Source organism: Mytilus trossulus, chromosome 6, assembly GCF_036588685.1.
Source record: "Mytilus trossulus isolate FHL-02 chromosome 6, PNRI_Mtr1.1.1.hap1, whole genome shotgun sequence".
NCBI lineage: Eukaryota > Metazoa > Mollusca > Bivalvia > Mytilida > Mytilidae > Mytilus > Mytilus trossulus.
Window position 1 is genome coordinate 26,872,149 of NC_086378.1, and position 22,072 is coordinate 26,894,220.

The window sequence follows — 22,072 nt, forward strand, 5'->3', positions numbered from 1 at the left end:
TTTGGGGGGGGGGGGTGTTATGCCCCATTTATGGGCATTTTGATTTCTGGTCTGTACGTCCGTCCGTTCGTTCGACTTTCGTCCGTCTGTTCCGCTTCAGGTTAAAGTTTCTTTTAGATATGATCTTTCCAATTTAAATGCAAAATTAGAGTTTTTACCCAAATTACACGGTCCACTAATATAAAAAATGAAAGTGTTGATGGGACATCCGTGTACTATGGAAACATTCTTGTTTTAAATATAATATCTCAGGCTGGATTTTGGAGAAAGGGCGATTTAAAGATAGGTTTTACATGGGGTTTTTTTTTGCAAACGTTAATATCTTTATTATTATACATCAAAGTATACCCTTTGTGATTTTTTTTTCATTTTTCATGTGAGCTTGATATTCAATAAGTCTGCGCCGCCAAAGTAAGTTGGGGAGCACAGAATATAGATGTCCGATTAGATACCCACCCTATGAGGTTAACAGTTGCCTTTTGATTTTTCTGATAAAGAAATAACCTCAACTCAATTTAAAACTAAACATAAATTGAAATATATTATCAAATTTATCAATATCATTTTTACATACTCTACAATACTCTAGTATGGTAATTCCTCATGCGAAATAAGAATGTCTACCATATCACAACATTAAAAACAGGTTATTCCAAGAGCAGCGTAAATTGCACACCTGGAAGGCCATTTCGGTATTTAATTTTACTACTTTAATGCTTTTCATATTTGTTATATGCATAAGGAGATGTGGTTTGGGTGCTAATGAGTCAGCTATCCATCCAAGCCAAGTAAACCAAAGAACGACTTTCAACACGAAGCCGTTATAGGGTTATAATTGCCGTGTGCATTTGCTACTTATAACTATGGACTGAACTGGGCCTATTATTGCTTATGATGTTTTATGTTTCATTACAGATGACCGTGGTCATTGTTCTACATGAAAGACATGTGTGAATAAATACACATTGTTCTTATTTATGACCACGGCCAGTAATTACTGAAGACCTGTGAGGAACAACACTTATACGACAATGCCTGCAGTACAGTGTCCAATACCTGGATGTGATTATCTCACTGACGATCTTGATGCAGCAATCGTAGCTGTTCTCATCACTGTTCATAGTACAAAACACGCTTCGGGACCAGTCACAGCAGCGAACGTAGAAAAAGTTAAAAGACCGATTATATCAACAGCTGGAATTAGTGAGGAATAGGCATATTTTGAATCACGGTGGTCCGATTATGTTGAAAATTGCCGGCCGTGACAAGGTAGTTCAGCTTCTATAATGCTGTGATGAACAAACTACTCAAGGACTTGGCACGATCAGCAGGGGGTAGTCTAACAAACAAACCTGTGCGAGAAGTGTTCGCCGTAATCAAGAAACTTGCTTTTCGTGAAGAAAATACGATGGTGGCAAGAGTCACACTTCATGATATGCGCCAAGACCGTGACGAACCAGTGCGTAGCTTTTGTGCAAGTTTGCGAGGACAAGCTGGTGTCTGCAAATTCTTCATACAGAACTACATGTAACACAGATGTGAACTATACAAACACCATTATTTGCGACGTGCTTGCAACAGGCATTTCCGATCCAGAAATCCAACTAGATCTCCTCTGTGACAAAAACCAAGACATAACCCTTGAAGAAGTCACTCAATTCGTTGAAGGTCAGGCAAACGTTCTGCATCTAGATTACCTGAAACTCAAACAGTTCAAGTAGCTAGCAGCTCTTATAAAAAGGCAAAACAGACAGCCGTGAGGGACAAAACTTAAGTTTGTACATATTGTGGCAAAAAGGGACACGTCAAAAGTGCACCAGCTCGTCTCCGTGAATCAGATTACCCTGCATATGGCCATAAGTGTGGATATTGAAACCGTGAACACCACTTTGAAAAGGTTTGTAGAAGCAAGGAAAAATCGAAAACTGGTACAGCTACTCATAATACAGACGATTGTGAAGGTGCTGTCTTTGATTCACTGTGTAGCATGTCCAGCGATTCATATAAAATAAATGGTAGAACACTAGCCATAGACCATCATCTTTACGATAATCTGTCAGATACCTGGATCAGCAAGGCATCGCAACCACAACCCTTCGTCAACCTCGTTTTCAGAATATTACCGGTAGATTACAAAGCATTTGGTTTCGACATGACAAAAAGAACAAATACCGTTGCAATCTCTGCCATGGTGGATACAGGATGTCAGAGATGCCTTGCCGGTATGAAGGTCATCCATCGACTAGGAATAAATCAGACTGAATTAATTCCTGTCAATATTGAAATGCATGCTGCCAACAACCATACTCCATATTTCAGGCACAGATGATCAAGGCAGACATGTCGAAACGAAACAAATGACATATATATGTTACTGACAACTCTGAAAAGCTATTTATCAGCAGAGAAGCTTGCATTGCTCTTCGAATGATCTCCGACAGCTTCCCAACAATTGGTGAAATTGACGATACGCAACAAACTCTCGGTACTGAGAACTCTCACAACATCACAAACAACAACCCGAAGTGTTAACAGCCTAGATGTCCTCAACGGGAGCTGCCGCATGTGATCACCAGCCAGTGACACTAATGGATGGACCACCAATGCGGTTGATGGTGGATCCCGAAGCTGAACCTGTGGCTCATCACACTCCAGTTCTAATACCAGTCCACTGGAAAGAGGAAGTCAAAGCTGGTCTTAATCAAGACGTCCGACTTGGCGTATTGGAACCTGTTCCAGTTGGGGAACCTGTCACATGGTGTCATAGAATGGTCGTATGTACTAAGAAAAATGAAAAACCACGTCGTACTGTTGATTTCCAACCCCTCAATGGGCACGCAACACGCGAAACACACCGTACGCCTTCACCTTTCCACCAGGCTAGATCAGTACCGAATGGAAAGAAGAAAACAGTTTTTGACGCCTGGAACGGCTATCATAGTATACCAATTCGTGAAAAAGATCGCTATCTGACTACCTTCATTACACCCTGGGTCAGATATCGTTACAAGACGCAAGCTTACATAGCTTCAGGCGACGCCTATACAAGCCGATATAATAAAATTGTTGCCGATATTCCAAACAAAACCAAATGTGTCGATGACGTTCTCCTATTGGCTGATTCAATTGAGTAAAGCTTTTTTCAAGCTGTACAATGGCTCGATATTTGTGGTCGTCTTGACATCACTCTTAATCCTGAGAGAGCTCATATTCGGTCAAGATATTGTAGAATTCGCTGGATTTGAGATCACGCCCAACACTATCCGTCCTTGCATGAAATACCTTGAAGCGATCCTTAATTTTCCAACACTTAGAAATATCACGGATGTACGATCATGGTTTGGTCTTGTTAATCAAGTGTCCTACGCCTTCAGCATGGCTAATAAGATGCTTCCCTTCAGGCAATTATTGAAACAAGGACACCATTTTTCTTGGATGAACACATCAAAATACTGTTCGAGGAATCAAAAGCTGCTATCATAAGCGAAATATAAGAGAGCGTTCGCATCTTTGATGAAAGTAAACCGACATGTCTTGCTACAGATTGGTCAAAAACTTGTATCGGCTTCTGGCTATTTGAGAAACATTGTTCCTGCAAAGGAAGTGAACCATTCTGTTGTAACTCAGGATGGCGAATAACTCTTGTTGGGAGTAGCTTTACACATCCAGCTGAATTCCGTTATGCGCCAGTAGAAAGCGAAGCGCTAGCCGTTGTCGACGCTTTTGACAAAGCGACGAATTTTGTACTGGAATGCGACGATCTCATTATAGTTGTTGACCATAAATCACTCCTAAAAATATTCAGTGACAGATCTTTAGAAGACATTTCGAATTCACGCCTTCGAAATTTGAAAGAGAAAACACTCCGATATCGTTTCCGGATGATTCATATAACAGGCGTCAAACATCATGCTGCTGACGGTGTGTCACGTCACCCAACTGGGGATCCTGAAAAAAATATTCTCTTAGATGACATAGGAGCCATCAAGAATAGTACACTGTCGTTGCCATCTGCCACATCTTTTTTTATCGGACATACATCATGCTGAATCAGAATCGGATGCTACTGAAATAGATAACAGTGTCTTCATATCAACCGTATCCTCGCTTGATTCGCTTGCAGTCAAATCCGATACTTGGGATAGAGTTCGTACCGCTACAGCAAGTGAAGACAATATGAATGAACTTATCAACTTAATTGAGTCTGGTACATCTGAATTTCGACATGAATTTCTTCCACGATTACGGAAATACTACCAATTCCGTGAACACTTTTATACTATAATGATGGTGTTATAATATACAAGGACAGAATCATCACCCCCCCCCCCCCCCCCCCCCCGGCCTCCGAGATGACGTGTTGTCTGCTTTACACGCATCTCACCAAGGAGTAACAGCAATATATTAATGATTTCTAGAGCAGAGTCATCAGTTTTTTTGGCCAGGTATTAATTACCCCCTGCTATTTCAGCACAAAGAGCCGGATGCAACCATTGTAATCGGATAGCACCCTATAACCCGAGTGCTCCACCTACACCACTGATGTCATCAGACTACCCGTTTCAATGTGTTTGTTCTGATTTTTTTCAATACAAAGGGATTTGTTACCTTGTCATAGTTGACCGATACTTAAACTGGCCAATTGTTGAAAGATCATCAAATAGAGAAGCCGGACTCATTAACTGTCTTCGACGCACATTTGTCACTTTTGGAATTCCCGAACTAGCAACTGACGGTGGTCCTGAATTTACCTCTACTGCTTCAAGACAGGTTTTTTCGTGACTGGGGTGTACACCTACCGTCAGTGTCTTTCCCTCATAGCAATTGCAGGGCGGAAGTTGGTGTAAAAACCGTCAAACGCATGATTGCTGATAACACTGGTACTACAGGTGATCTCGACACGGATGCATTCCAACGGGCCATGCTTCAGTACATATATACACCTGACAGAGTCACACAACTTTCCCCTGCAATGTGCGTCTTTGGTCATCCAATCAGGGATTTCATTCCGATTCAACCAGGACAATTTGTTACCTCACAATACTTGGAGGGAAAGATAAGATGCCCGTGAAGAAGCTTTCAGAAACCGCCACATCAAACAGGGTGAACGCTTATCAGAACATACAAAAAGATTACCTCAACGTGCAACTGTCGATTGTATGCGTATTCAGGACCAAATAGGGCATTACCCACTCAAATGGGACAAAACTGGCATCATCATTGAAGTCCGCCAATTTGATCAATATGCTATAAAGGTTAATGGTTCTGGAAGAGTAACTTTACGCAACAGGAAATTTCTCAGAAAGTATGTTCCTGTCAAGAGCATCAAAACAACAAAGACTATGCAAGATAATCTTTGTTATAAGAATATACCTGTCCCCTCATCATTGGACACCATATTAGTACTACAACCGACGTCGGATACATTAATGGAAAACCCCCAAAGAATCTACTCGTGAAAAGCATTATCCACTAGGTCAGGCAACTTCAGACTCCAAGGACAGCTCTACACGAGAATTCACCTAATGAGTATCCACAAGGTTTGCCTAGCGAGCAAAATCTTCACATTCCGGAAACGCCCAAGACAGGACTTTCTTCATCCAAAAGTCCTACAGTTGAAAACAGACATCCTGAGCGGCGTCGTTTGGAATTCACAGAAACGACACTAGTGAACCAAGGGAACGCAGCCGACCACCATCACTCCTCCGTTGATTATTACTCCGACAGAACTTACTCCACAACGTAAATCTAGTCGTGCTAGTAGACCACCTGCCTGGCATTCAGATTATAGTATGGATTAACAATCATGACATTGACATTTTGAATTTTCAGTTCGCATTTCAACTAACGGAGAGTAGTGTGAATATCATCTTAGTCATATGACAGTGAACAAGTATTTGACACCTTTAATGGAACATTACAGGAACCAAAAACTTAAGGGGAGATAGAGGGTTATAATTGCCATGTACATTTGCTACTTAAAACTATGGACTGAACTGTGCTTATAATGTTTTATTTTTCATTACAGATGACTGTGGTCATTGTTCTACATTAAAGACATGTGTGAATAAATAGACATTGTTCTTATTTAGCCGTTGATCACACCGTCCTAACAGCAAGCTATAAAATAAAGTGAAAAAAATGACTCGTGTAAAACAATAACACCGAGAAAACCAACGGTCTTATACATTTATATATTTTTCTAAACATGAAACATCAATGAACCATACTTTCAAGCGAAACCCACTGAATTACAGGCTACTGGCATATGACATATCTGTTACAGCTTTCAAGATTGCCAAAGTCTTTTAGGTTTTTCCTAAACTGATTTTAACTTTAGGGTGGGTCTCATTGGGGTTTAAGCGTGACGCGGGATTGCCGATTTGTTGTCAGCGTGACACGTGTAAGTCAAATTATTGTGCCGTGAAAATGGGAAATGAAGTCTGGGACACGGGAAAGTACAAAAAAAATAGAATTGCATAATCACATAGTGTAAGCGGGATACGGGAATTTGACTAAACAGAAAGCAGACCCCCCCCCCCCCCAATGATACCCCCCTTTAGGGAAAATAACTCCAAAATGGCAAAAGAGACTTGTCAGATTCTTATTTAAACTCTTTAGTTTAGTTTAAACATATTTATTTAGAGTGGATTGGGAAACAAGTTTTGCAACTTATATTAATCCGTTTCCACTTTGCGGGTGCGAGTGCTGCATTGTAGCGGCATTAGCCTACTCTTTTTCGAAATCTACAAGGGTGTCTTTTACGTGTAAGAGATATGGCTCTCTCTTAACACGGGTCAGCCATTTATCGTCCCCTTCCGACGACTCGTCTTGGCTCTTACTCCTAAATATCCACATGCTAGGAAGAAAAGCAGCATTTACACATGTCCATGTACTTTGTTTAACCTGACAAGAACAATACAATGACCTCCTACACACAAGGTAAGCATGCCATCATATTTGGCTCAATTTGGAGTTCCTGCAATTCAATCAGTTTTAATCCCTTGAGTAGACTTTACATAAAATTTACTAGTTTTGACTCCGGTAAATTACTGTTGCCCCTATTCATTTCCACAGCTTAATGTGTCTTTCAAATATTCAGAATTTTATTACACTCAATTCGAACTTCATCCTTGTTTCTCAATGGAAATGAGATATGTCAATACTAATACAACTGCATACCAAATAGCATTGACCTACCACCAGTGTTTCCCCATTAACTGACCTAATCACAAACTAAATAGATATAGGAAGATGTGGTACGAGTACCAATGAGACAACACTCCATCCAAGTCACAATTTATAAAAGTAAACCATTCTAGGTCGAGATACAGTCTTTAACAAGGATCCTAGGCTCACACTGAACAGCAAGCTATAAAAGGCCCCAAGTTACTAGTGTAAAACATGCAAACTAAGCAGAGGTTTCAAAGTCAATAGACCATCACTGAGGTGGAAGGGCCAAATTTTCTCCATGGTAATGAGATATGCAAAACTTATTCAAATACATACCAGAATATCATTGACCTACCACTAAGCAGATATAATCACAAACTAATAGATGTAAAGTAAGTAATATACCATGATTAAGGGCCAAATTAACTCCATGGTAATGCGATGTGGCAATGCTAATACAACTGCATACAAAATATCATTGACCTACCACTGGTGATTAACAATGAACTAGACCTAATCACAAACAAATTCATTGTTGACGCCATCATCACCACCAACGCTTGAAACAACATACCTATGTCTTGCTTTTTGACTCTGTCAAGCAACACAAAAATGAAAATTAGTTCTTGCAAACCGGTTTAACATATGTTGTACTGTTATACACTGTCCCAGGTTAGGAGAAGGGTTGGGATCCCGCTAACATGTTTAACACCGCCACATTATTTATGTATGTGCCTGTCTAAAGTCAGGAGCCTGTAATTCAGTGGTTGGGTGTCGTTTATTTATGCGTTACATATTTGTTTTTCGTTCATTTTTTTATACAAATAAGGCGGTTTGTTTTCTTGTTTAAATTGTTTTACATTGTCATATCGGGTCCATTTATAGCTGACTATGCAGTATAGATGGGCTTTGCTCATTGTTGAAGGTTGTATGGTGACCTATAGTTTGTTAATGTCTGTGTCATTTTAGTCTCTTGTGAACAATTGTCTCATTGTCAATCATACCACATCTTCTTTTTTATATTAACATTATTAAGGAAAAAAGTGTGCATTACTAGATCCTCTGTAAAAGTAAGTTACAATTTTTTATTATATCATATTCTAATACAATATATTCAATAATTTGCATGTATCCAATCATACAAATCAAGAATAAACTAAACAATTTCTTCATTTATACAATGTAAATATTTTATTGTTTCATGTCTGATAACCATAATTATTTTACAATCTACAGACGATGGGCAGATCCAGAAAAATATTATAAATAAAATTGAGAATGGAAAGCAGACTTCAAAGTCATTTTTTTCAGAATCCCGATCGTTCATGAAAAATGTATATTTTATATCCAGAAGCAAACCCCCTCAAAATTTATTTTATTTGTGCTTTCAAAGTTTGGACCATAACTTTTCTGGAACAGCCCTTTTAAACATTGCTTAAAATGACTGATGACCACAGTTATTAGTGTAAATTCAGAAATTATTGCGATGCTTTTAAGGTTATAATCACAATAATTTTAACTTGCATTATGGTTTTTTTTTTAGGAGTTAAAAAGGAATTTACTCAATATCGCAAATATAAAAATAACATTTGAGTCTAAAATTAAAATAATCCCAATAATAAATGCCTTCAATAATTTGTGAATTTACACTATACATAATATATTTCAATTTTTTCTTTCAAACAAACATAAACATGATAAATGAGACAGTGAATATGGTGAATACAATATCCATCAAGGACATAATAAATATACAATATTAAAATGATTTTCAATACAACTATTGGCTAAAGTCTGTTATAATTAAAATAAAATAAATTCAGAACTAGAGGAAAGATTTGTGTGATCATATTACATGTATTAAGTACTAGAAAAAGAGGGGGAATTTTAATAATGCAAACATTAAGAAACAAATTTTAGACTGAAAAAAAAAACTATTCTCAGAAATTCTGAACATAAAAATCACAAACCATACCATACATGCATGTTATCAAGATTTAAATATATCTAAAGGATAACATGCTTTTTTGTACTTACAGTATAATTGATGTATTAATATATTATTTATGTACAACAACGCAGAACAAAATAGAAGATGATGATCCCTTACTTTAACTTAAGTCTTATAATGATCAAATTGACTCATAGGCATGCACTCATATATTTTACTGCTTTGGAAAAACATATCTAAAACAGATTTTCCTATTTGTCAAACAAGCAAGTTTTCAATAGCTTATTTAATCTTTAGAGGCCATTGTTTTTCAAAATTTCTTTTGAACCCAATGAGAAAAAAACATTCATTTCTTTTCTGTGTGATGACATGTTCTATTTCATTATTTCTACAAAATATTCAACCAGGTGATTTCAGTGCTTTACTGTTGATTAACATTGAATAATTTACATGACTTTCATTAAGATAAATAGAATCTGATAAATGTATTAGCATAATACAAATTCCTATATTGCTCAACACATAACCATGATAACTGTTACAATATTTGTTGCAGTTTATCTCTAAAAATAATCTCTTATATATTGTGAATGATTCTTCGATGGAATAAAAGACTTTGATTCCCTATGCCTATGGTATGCCTCTTGGAATAATGAATGACATAGCATCAGCTGCATCTCCCCATGAAACACGATTTAACTGGAATATTACAATCCATATGGTTATTATAGCTGTCCATATCACAGTTCCTATCATAGACCTTATCACATCTGTAAAAATAAAATCATACATTTATCTACATGTATTTTATATGAATGTTCCAGATAGCTTATACCTGATCATTATATCTGGAATGTGTTGGTTATTTCAACTTGTTTTTGTTTGTACATTCAATCGTTAGCAGTTTAATGTTGTCCAATATATTTTGTTTTTTTCTTTGCGTTTTATATTAACAAAACGAGTTATCACTGAAATGTTTTCTCAATGGTAGCAGTCAAAATAAAACATCAAAACTACCAAAATTCAAGTTAACACAAATTTTAACTAGTCATTATCACGATTATAAAGACCTAACAACGCTTCAGGACTTCCTTCAGAAACTTAAAGTCATGCAGCTGTCAGAATAAAAACCATACAGAAAATCAAGCTTAAATACAAAATGTTTGACTCTATGCAATACTGTCTTTATATGTATTCTCAATCCAATGTTGTGAATAATAGAAAATAATTATTGAAATTTTACAGTTTGATATCTGTAAACAATCGCTTTGACTAAAACTATGAATTATAGATAATAGAAGTCACTTTGCACATGTTCTTACATGATCTGATTTGTTTCTGTTCAGTGTACTCCTCCTTTAGGAAAGCGTCTTTGAAGAACCATATAGAGTTTATAAACCACAGAAATGGAAGGCTTGCAAATCCACCTGAAAACAGAAATAAAGTTTTTAATCAATCATGGAAAAATGTTCTGAAGCCAAATGAGGTTGTACATGTACATCATGTACATTCACTACATTGTACATGTAATTGGGTGTAAAAGTTACATTTTCACAAGGACAAGTTATGCTCCTAATACAGAGCAGGTCTTTTATGCTGAAAGCTTATCCTCTTATCTAATTATGTGGCAAATTTTTCTTATTTATTACAGATAAGAAAAAGGGAAAAATTTGAGTCACTAAAGGGAACTTAAGGAGGCTCGCGGGTATAAGATTTTTAGAAAAAAAATAAACATTTATTCTTCATTACAAATTTTATTTATTACCTTTAATAGTTGAATTGCTACTTTATCTTATGGTACAAAAATTATTCCAAAATATCAATTTGTGTTGGCCCCCGGTGATTTTTAAAATGAAGATATCATTGAAAACACTAAAAATTATCTCCCTTTGGTGCAAAAATGCCATTTTTGGCATTAAAATTTAAATATCTTTTTGAACTCATCAGTGACCTCCATTTTTTATTGTTGTTTTAGAATAAGCTGTACATATACTAAATAATTGTAAAATTTAAGCAATTTCTGTAATTTAGTTCTTTTTTTATTTCGATATTACTGCGCATGCTATTTCTACTATTAGTTCAACAGAAAAAAGGACATTAACAAAAATGTTTGCTTCTTGCGAAGGCAGATTGTGAGCGTAAATGAACGGTGACCCCATTTTTTTATTTCATTTTTCTATTAAGTATAAGATAAAGTTTATTTATAGAAAATATAACAAATCCTATAATAAATAAAAAAAATGATTTAGACCAGCAAGCCCCCTTAAAGGGAACTAACGTGAAATTAATATAAAGGGAGAATATCCAGTACTTTGAATCTTTTTGATCCGATCATACACTGATACATGTACATTGCGGGTCTGTGAAAATCAATCAAAACAATGTCTAACTCTTTTTGTAGTATTTAATATGGAAAAACTGACAACAGACATTTCATAGGTGACAATATGATCACTAGGCAAGAGTTACAGGCACTTGTCTCAGAAAAAAAAAATCTTATATACCTTATATATAAAAAGTGTTATATTAAAGTCATAAGAAACCTCAAATAAAAAAAAAATATGCATATGTTTTTTTATAACTAAATGGATAGTTTTCATTATACAACTTATGTACATATACTTTTTTCTGAGGAAAATTCTTTAATTTGTCCACATTTAGAAGAAGTTTACTTATTTTTAATTGCTTGCTTCCAGCAAGCAATTTGCGGACATATTTTCCGTATGCACAATACGCATGGATCTGTCATTGAAATAAACAAATATCTGATTATACATGTTAAACATGTGCTCAATACCCATGCTTTTTGTGATTTGTTTACTATAAAGTGACAATCAGTAAAACTCGGCTTCAAAACATGGCTTTTAATGAACAACCATATTTGTTAAATCATAACAAACAGAGAGAAAAAAAATTGACGTTTATATGATATATTTGCAAAAATAATGATAAAATCGTGCACAGAGGACTAAGTTTATGATGTATACATGCATTGGTTCAAGAATTGGACATACATTATTTTTCACCACTCACTCGTTTCATATGACTTTAAGGTATATAGGGAAAAAAATATACTAAGCAGGGGTGGATCCGGCCATTTCAAAAAGAGGGGTTCCTAACCCAGGACAAAAGGGGGGGGGGGGGGGGTCCAACCACATGTCCCCATTCAAATGCATTGATCGTTTAAACTAGAGGCTCTCACCTTGGTCTATGTGAATATTAAACAAAGGACACAGATGGATTCATGACAAAAATGTGTTTTGGTAATGGTGATCAATGTGTTTGTAGATCTTACTTTACTGAACATTCTTGCTGCTTACAATTAGCGATATATATAATGAATATATTATTTTATATAATGAACTTGGCCTAGTAGTTTCAGTGGAAAATGTAAATAAAATTTTCAAATTTTATGAAATTTGTTAAATAATTACTGTAAAGGGCAATAACTCCTTCATGTCCTTAGGGGGTCAATTCACCAATCTGATCATTTTACTTATTTTAAGGTTTTACTTTGCTGTACATTATTGCTGTTTACAGTTTATTTCTAGCCATAATAATATTCAAGATATAAATAACAACCAGATGCTCCGCAGGGCGTAGCTTTATACGACCGCAGAGGTTGAACCCTGAACGGTTGGGGCAAGTATGGACACAACATTCAAGCTGGATTCAGCTCTAAATTTGGATTGTGAATAAATAGTTAACACAGCATAGGTTTCTAACACAGAATGAATGTGGTCTAATGAACTTTTAAAAAAATTTTTGCCTTTGAGCAATTTACTATGCTGTTGAATATTAATCCTCTCAAAAAAATGTTTGAAGAAATTTTCTTTTTTATTTATGAAATCTGAAATGAAAAAAATTGACCGCCCCCAATTTTTTGTTCACATCCCCCTTTCCCTTATTTCAAAACTGATCTCAATTCAAATTTCTAATGAAGTTTGCAACAATAACTACTCATTTAAATACATCATAAAATATTAAAATGTAAAAAAAAAGTGCTTGTTATCACTGACAATGACTGAATGGTAAAGATTGTTTTAATCTATCAGTTGGTAGTAAAAATGAATATACATTGTATATTGTATAAAACAATGATTTAAGTTGATTCAACTACTATTCTGGACAAAGAAAAATAACTCCAATTGAAATCCAATTGGAATTTCTTGCTATTGCACAATATTTTGCAATTAGATATTTCTTGCTATTGTGCAATACTGTGCAATTGAAAATATTTGCTATTGCACAATACTGTGCAATTGAAGATTTCTTGCTATTACACAATACTGTGCAATTGAAGATTTCTTGCTATTGCACAATACTGTGCAATTGAAGATTTCTTGCTATTGCTGAATTTATAACTGTGCAATTGAAAATTTCTTGCTATTGCACAATACTTAATATAATAATTTTGGATCCTGATTTGGACCAACTTGAAAACTGGGTCCATAATCAAAAATCTAAGTACATGTTTAGATTCAGCATATCAAAGAGGCCCAAGAATTCAATTTTTGTTAAAATCAAACTTAGTTTAATTTTGGACCCTTTGGACATTAAAGTAGACCAATTTTAAAACGGGACCAAAAATTAAGAATTTACATACACAGTTAGATTTTGCATATCAAAGAACCCCAATTATTCAATTTTTGATGAAATCAAACAAAGTTTAAATTTAAATTTTGGACACTGATTTGGGCCAACTTGAAAAACTGGGTCAATAATAAAAAATCTAAGTACATTTTTAGATTCAGCATATCAAAGAACCCCAAGGATTCAATTTTTGTTAAAATCAAACTAAGTTTAATTTTGGACCCTTTGGACCTTAATGTAGACCAATTTGAAAACGGGACCAAAAATTAAGAATCTACATACACAGTTTGATTCAGCATATCAAAGAACCCCAATTATTCAATTTTTGATCAAATCAAACAAAGTTTAATTTTGGACCCTTTGGGCCCTTTATTCCTAAACTGTTGGGACCAAAACTCCCAAAATCAATACAAACCTTCCTTTTATGGTCATAAACCTTATGTTTAAATTTCATAGATTTCTATTTATAAATACTAAAGTTATGGTGCGAAAACCAAGAAAAATGCTTATTTAGGTCCCTTTTTGGCCCCTAATTCCTAAACTGTTGGGACCTAAACTCCCAAAATCAATACCAACCTTCCTTTTGTGGTTTATAAACCTTGTGTTAAAATTTCATTGATTTCTATTAACTTAAACTTAAGTTATTGAGTGAAAACCAAGAATAATGCTTATTTGGGCCCTTTTTTGGCCATAATTCCTAAAATGTTGGGACCAAAACTCCCAATATCAATCCTAACCTTCCTTTTGTGGTCATAAACCTTGTGTTAAAATTTCATTGATTTCTATTCACTTTTACTAAAGTTAGAGTGTGAAAACTAAAATTATTCGGACGACGACGACGACGCCAACGTGATAGCAATATACAACGAAATTTTTTTCAAATTTTTTGGTCGTATAAAAACCGCATAATTTCCTTAAAATTACAAGTTCAGGGGCAGCAACCTAACAACCAGTTTTCCGATTCTTCTGAAAATTTCAGGTCAGATAAATTTCCACCTGTTTAACAATTTCACGTCCAGTCGGATTTGCTCTAAATGCTTTGGTTTTTGAGTTTATAGTTATAAGCCAAAAACTGCATTTTACACCTATGTTCTACTTTTAGCCATGGCGGCCATCTTGGTTGGTTGGCCAGGTCACCAGACACATTTTTTTTAACTAGATACCCCAATGATGATTGTGGCCAAGTTTAGTTTAACTTGGCTCAGTAGTTTCAAAGAAGATTTTTGTAAAAGATTACTTAGATTTACAAAAAATGGTTGAAAATTTACTATGAAGGGGGCTCGCGGGTCTAAATCATTTTTTTTTATTTAATATAAGATTTCGCTATATTTTTCAATAAATAAACTTTATCTTATACCTAATTATAGAAAAATGAAATAAAAAAATGGGGTCACCGTTCATTTAGGCTTACAATCTGCCTTCGAAAAAAGCACACATTTTTGCTAATGTCCTTTTTTTCTGTTAAACTAATACATTTGTAATAGGAGAAAAAGCGGTAATATAGAAATTAAAAAAGAACTAAATTACAGAAATGGCAGATATTTTACAATTATTTAGTTTATGTACAGCTTTTACGAAAATAACAATAAAAAATATAGGTCACCGATGAGTTAAAAAAGATATTTAAATATTAATGCCAAAACATGGCATTTTTGCACCAAAGGGAGATAATTTGGAGCTTTTTACTGATATCTACATTTTAAAAGTCACCTGGGGCCAACACGTATTGATTTTTTTGAATAATTTTTGTACCATATGATAAAGTAACAACTTCTTAAGGTCATGACATGAAGGTAATTAATAAAATTTGTAATTAAAAATAAACGTTTGATTTTTTTGTGAAAATTTTATACCCGCGAGCCTCCTTAAGGGGTCAACTGACCATTTGGGTCATGTTAATTTATTTGTAAGTTTTACTTTGCTGAACATTATTGCTGTTTACAGTTTATCTCTTTCTACAATAATATTCAAGATAATAACCAAAAACAGCAAAATTTCATTAAAATTACCAATTTGGCCCAGGTGAGCTAAAACTAGAGGCTCCAAAGAGCCTGTGTCGCTCACCTTGGTCTATGAATATTAAACAAAGGAAGCAGATGGATTCATGACAAAATTGTGTTTTGGTGATGGTGATGTGTTTGTAAATCTTACTTTACTAGTCTTGCTGCTTACATTTATCTCTATCTATAATGAACTTGGCCCAATAGTTTCAGTGGAAAATGTTAATAAAAATTTACAAATTTTATGAAAATTGTTAAAAATTGACTATAAAGGTCAATAACTCCTTAGGGGGTCAATTGACCATTTCGGTCATGTTGACTTATTTGTAAATCTTACTTTGCTGAACATAATTGCTGTTTACAGTTTATCTCTATCTATAATAAAATTTAAGATAATAACCAAAACAGCAAAATTTCCTTAAAATTACCGATTCAGGGGCAGCAACCCAACAATGGGTTGTCAGATTCATCTGAAAATTATAGAGCAGATAGATCTTGATCTGATTAATAATTTTACCCTGTGTTGGATTTGCTCTAAATGCTTTGATTTTTGAGTTATAAGCCAAAAACTGCATTTTACCCCTATGTTCTATTTTTAGCTGTGGCGGCCATCTTGATTTGATAGTCGGGTCACCGGAATATTTTTAAAACTAGATACCCCAAAGATGATTATTGCCAAGTCTGGATTAATTTGGCCCAGTAGTTTCAGAGGAGAAGATTTTTGTAAAAGATAACTAAGATTTACGAAAAATGGTTAAAAATTGACTATAAAGGGCAATAACTCCTAAACGGGTCAACTGACCATTTCGGTCATGTTGACTTATTTGTAAATCCTACTTTGCTAAACATTATTGCTGTTTACAGTTTATCTCTATCTATAATAATATTCAAGATAATAACCAAAAACTGCAAAATTTCCACAAAATTACCAATTCAGGGGCAGCAACCCAACAACAGGTTGACCAATTCATCTGAAAATTTCAGGGCAGATAGATCTTGACCTGATAAACATTTTTACCCCATGTCAGATTTCCTCTAAATGCTTTGGTTTTTGAGTTACATGTATAAGCCAAAAACTGCATTTTACCCCTATGTTCTATTTTTAGCCGTGGCGGCCATCTTGGTTGGTTGACCAGGTCACGCCACACATTTTTTAAACTAGATACCCCAATGATGATTGTGGCCAAGTTTGGTTCAATTTGGCCCAGTAGTTTCAGAGGAGAAGATTTTTGTAAAAGTTAACAACGACGACGGACGCAAAGTGATGGGAAAAGCTCACTTGGCCCTTCGGGCCAGGTGAGCTAAAAATGGGGAGTGGTTCCACCCATGGATCTGCGCCTGCTGAGTCAAGTGCCTGTGGCAAGAGTTTACAAACCTTAATATCAGTTCTAACTTGACCAATAAAAGATAAAAGGTGCTAAATAGTAGACAGGTATTAGAATATATATGCTCTGGTAATATAACATCAGTCAACTTTTTTACACTTAACATTTCAAATATATACCCAAGTAATACTTTCTGCAGAGATCCAACTTATCTTCATTTTTTAATTTTCTCAAGTCCATGTTTCTGAAATAAAAAATAAAATCTATTTCTAATAAAGAGTAGTGTCATATATAATATTATTAAATATACATACAGTCATACATGTACATTTTTTTTGTACATGTATATATGAATAATGCATATATCAGTGTATATACATGTATGGTACATAAAATAATTAAAGTTTAAGATATATTTTACTATAAACTGTATAAACATGGTGTTTATTAATTATAAGAAAAGTTCAGTAAAAATTCAAATAATTTTGACCAAATACCATGAATACATGTACATTTGTAAATGTATGCAATACTTCTTGCTCTTTTCAGGCATGTCCTAGCTTTATCTTACATGTATATGAGGTTATGTATTAAAAACTTACCATTAAAAAGAAACTTCTATATACATAACATATGGTGTTTTATTTTAAAGATATTTGGTACTACATTGTAATTTTGTAAAGGTATAATAATCATATTTTTTTCTGTTTAAAATAATCATACATTGTAGAGGGGGGATAGGACCTTTATCAGGACTCCAGGATCGGGTGATTTGAAGCTCGGGATTTTGGGATTGACCCTGTCGGGATCCGGGAATTCTTTTTTCAACTTTAGGGACATCAGGATTTCGTGTATGTAAGTCCGGGATTTCGGGATCAGGACCCCTCCTACCCCCTCTCATTGTAGTACATTGTAATATCTCGATTATTCTACATGTATATTTTTTCTTATGTTGTACTATTACACAACTGTACCAGGTTAGAGGAACTACAACGGGGTTTAACCACAACACATGCTGATATAGGGAATTATATACACCAATCAATTAGATGCAACCAAAAGTCTCTTAATGCGTGTGAAATGCGTAATTTTTCCCTTTGGGACCAACATTCTTCTGTCAGCTGTTCCATCCGTGTGTAGTAATTATTGTAAAAACACGGATTTCGGTCATAGCTGGTCCCGTTCAGATCCGTAGTTTAGAAATCGATCAATGGCGGACAAATGGAAGAAAATTTACAAAAATGAAATTTGTTTGACAAGTTATTTGGAAAGGAACATGATGTTTTAATGCAATAAATGGATTAAACATTTACTGGAGGCAAATTTTATCACGTTTAAATGAAGTAACAAGCTTATTATGCCACCAAAATTTAGGTTGATGTATGTTTTCGAGTAACAAGCACCAGAACTAACTGAAATGCACGAAGTGATAAAAAGTGGTATTTTTATCAAATAACCTGCTTCACACCGCAAAGACAATGCTTCAAACTCTTTTCTAAAGATAATGAATCATTTATGTCTGAATTTCTTTAATTATCAATAAAAAATGATGTTTTATCAACTTGGTAAAAATTGAAAATGTCCGATGACGAAAGCGACTGAAAGCGAGTATCGTCAAGAACAGGGCGACTTGTCTTCGCTTTTTAGGGTTGGGAAAAGCGAAGTGACGGTCGGGAAAGCGACTTCTTTGCCCAAGTCACCTGGTAGCGTGAGCCCTGCAAATGGTGTGAAAAATATGGGAACACATCATTAAAACAGAGCTGTTGCTTGGAAACACACATAGGATTTCCCATACTTTCATACTATTTCCACCTCTTTCTAGAAAATCTTCCCCCTATCCAATATCCCTGAACTAACCGTGAAGAGCCCTATTGTTATACAAATAACTAAGCTTACAAGTATTAAGTTATTTTCAAATAATGATACGAAAATGTACATGTATTTGCAATTATATTTTAAGATTGTTAACAAAGTTTAATAAATTTCTTGTGTTTATTTTGTATTCTGTGTAGATTACAAAAATCAAAATAAGTTTTCATTCAACTTTTAAGTGCAGCTAGTTGGTAGACCGGAAAATTGTATATAGACAATGATAGAAGTAGATTTTTCCTTCTTTTAGTAAGTGGGGCAAGTTCACAGGGGGAAAATTAACTGGCTATAACCCTTTTAACAAGTGAGGCGATTTTTTTATAAAGTGGAGGAGTTGGTTAATCAGGTTGGGGCGATTTTTTTATTTATTAATAGTGGGGCAATAATGGTGTTGGGTGTTTTGCCAGTGGGGTGATTTGTCCTGCTTCCATAACTAAAACAAGAGACAAGGCTTTAAAGAGGCACTGTATATTGTACATGTAGATGCAGCTGTTAGTATTAGTGTCTGTAAAGTGAGTTGGACAGCAATATTCTTAAGAGAAAATCTTATTGTTTACACCAGGCCTTGAAGTCATAAAACTTTGCCCAGTGCCCAGAGCACAAAAATCATGCTCGAAACATGAAATCCAGCAATTTGATTGGTTGATTTTTTAGTCTGAGTACAAAAATCATGCTCGAATGTTTTATGACCGTGAGGCCAGGACTTGAACCCAACACCTCTGTGTTAAAATAAACACTTTAGAACAGACTGTGCAAAAGAGGTACTTCCCTACTCAAGCTGGCTTAGTACATCTTCAAAGAAAAGCAATTCAGACACATGTTCTCCCTCTCTGTTTAAAGAAAGCTTATAGGGATTACAGTCCTGCTACTGTTACGTACATAATTTGCAAAATTCTTAATATGGGGACGAAGTCCCCAAATCAATAAAAAAAAAAAAAAAAAAATCTGGAAAATTTCCCGAATTTTTCATTGTACTAATGAACTCAAAATCGTTAACTTTTTTTTTCAGATCTACTTCCTGTTCCGGTTTTTCCCGTATTTGCGCAGATATCTGTCTTGATTACATCAGACTTTGATTTTTTTTTTTATATTTATCAGTCAAGTAAAATATATAATTGGATTTCAATACAAATTCAATTTTAATAATTGTTTGATATGAAAAAAACGTTACCTGATCAAAGCGTTTCTTTTGTTTACATCGAATATGACGTCATAACTGAAAGAACGTAACAGCTATAATTATCTAACAACAGAACCAAAATCAGGAACGTTACGTACGATATTTCGGTTTCTTTTATCAACATGATTGAATTAAAAAAAAAAATACATACAGACTTCGTCCCCATTCACAGGTTATACCTGCCTCATATTATCCAGACAAATAGCTAGTGGCGTAGTGCGAAAATGACACTACAAATATCTGGGTGGGCTCCAAAAACTGGTTAAGTAGTATAAATGTACTTGAATGTATACCTGTTCCCAAATTACAAAACGATTGTGATTAATCTTAACGTCTATAACATACATGACATAGTATCACACAAAGGAGTATGTTCGATAACGTCCTGAAATGGCCCCCTTTTTAAGCGTAAATTTCAAGTTCAGATTTATCGACCAATATCACGATAAATTACAGCTAATACATTGACTAGCTATGATATAAACCATTTTGTTGAAAATTTTACGTTTCTGCTTTTCATTATGACGTCACAAGTTGTACTCCTATTGATTTTTTCGTGATTTTTCACGAAAAAATCAATGAAAATGGGTATATTTCCATAGATATTTGGACAGGAAACATAGAGCGCATGCGTCGACAACAAAGATCTTTTAAAATAATGTTTGTGAAGACATTTCACATGTCTTATTAGAATCTTAAGCTTGTCGACGCCTGCGCTCTATGTTTCCTGGTCCTTCATTTGGTTGAAATATAGCTGATTTTGTCAAATTTCACCAAAATCCCTTATTTTGACCTATTTTGGATGTAAAAATCAACGTGTTAGAATTAAATTTTGACAAAAACAGTTCAGTTTAACTTTCTAACATGTCTTTAAGGCAACTTAAAACATTTATTGTCTTTTAACTATTAACTTTATAATTTGGGCCAAATATGGCACTTACCGAACTTACTCCTTAGTTTCACTCTTTGCATATGATCAATACTTCCGGATGTCAGATGTGTAGTACGTCATCATTTAGTGTGTACTATGATATAACTAAAAACCGAAGTCTTTATCGTAACAGCAAGTCTCATTGTATTTTGACGGACCCATTTTTCTTCTTTTTTTTCCTCTCTGTTTTTGTTTGATTCATTATTTATTCAAGTTTGTTGGTTCTGCTGTTTATTTTAGGCATTTTATTTGTTTCAATCGCCTTAGATAAAATTATTTCAAGGTGGATCATTGGTGGGTCACCGTGGGTGCAATATTTCTGGACGTATAACTAACATATGAGATATATATTTTGGTGAGTTCATTATAAAATTGGCTAAATGTTATATAGTATGTGAACAATAATTTTGATACTTACATGTAGCTATTTGATTACGACATTGTTTATCAAACCCCATCGGTACTGGCATTTTCGAATTTTTAAATTTGTGAATTGAACCTGGTTTATAGCACTAAACCTCTCATGTGTGTGACAGTCTTGTCAAATTCTGTCATATTTACAACGATGCGTGAACAAAACAGACATAATAGGTAAAATTGTCAAAATATGGGTGCAGCAGTCAAATATTAAATGGCACTGGCTACGGTTACATGGAAATGTAACAATAATAAAAATATTATTGCCAGTAAAAGAAAACTTAGAGTATATGCAGTGATTTCTTTAAGGCTATAATTCTAATAAATAAGTATGAATTTGAGAAAAAAGTGTTTTTAGAAAGATTTTTATTTGAATAAATGTTTGTATAGGTTGCACTTTGTAAATACAGCGATTTCTAAAACCTCGCCTCTTTTAGGGAGATATAGAATATTCATAGATAATTAATTTTGTTTACGTACTGGTTCCCAATTAGGTCTCTATGTTTCATCTCTTAGAGACATATGTTACCAGTAAATATACATATGCATAATCCTACAGTCAAGGTAGGTGTAGTTAAGAAATTTAGTGTTAGTTTAAACTCTTAGAAGTTCGGGGCATATAAACGTTAGAAA

At 34.5% G+C, this 22,072-nt stretch overlaps 1 protein-coding gene across 3 annotated transcripts; it reads right to left on the bottom strand.

Annotated features, from left to right (window-relative positions):
* Positions 1 to 8,244: 8,244 nt before the first annotated feature.
* On the bottom strand, positions 8,245 to 21,112 carry LOC134721009 (gamma-secretase subunit PEN-2-like). Of its 3 annotated transcripts, none has more exons than XM_063583654.1 (4): positions 21,033 to 21,112; positions 17,222 to 17,286; positions 10,447 to 10,551; positions 8,245 to 9,894 (listed from the first exon to the last, which is right to left on the bottom strand). In XM_063583654.1, exons 2-4 carry the CDS (start codon positions 17,280 to 17,282, stop codon positions 9,755 to 9,757), a joined length of 306 nt encoding a protein of 101 aa, XP_063439724.1. In that variant the 5' UTR covers positions 17,283 to 17,286; positions 21,033 to 21,112; the 3' UTR covers positions 8,245 to 9,754. The 3 variants fall into 3 exon arrangements, with proteins under 3 accessions (XP_063439724.1, XP_063439726.1, XP_063439725.1); XM_063583656.1 differs by having other exon boundaries at positions 21,042 to 21,066; XM_063583655.1 differs by lacking the exon at positions 21,033 to 21,112 and adding an exon at positions 20,385 to 20,469.
* Positions 21,113 to 22,072: the final 960 nt, after the last annotated feature.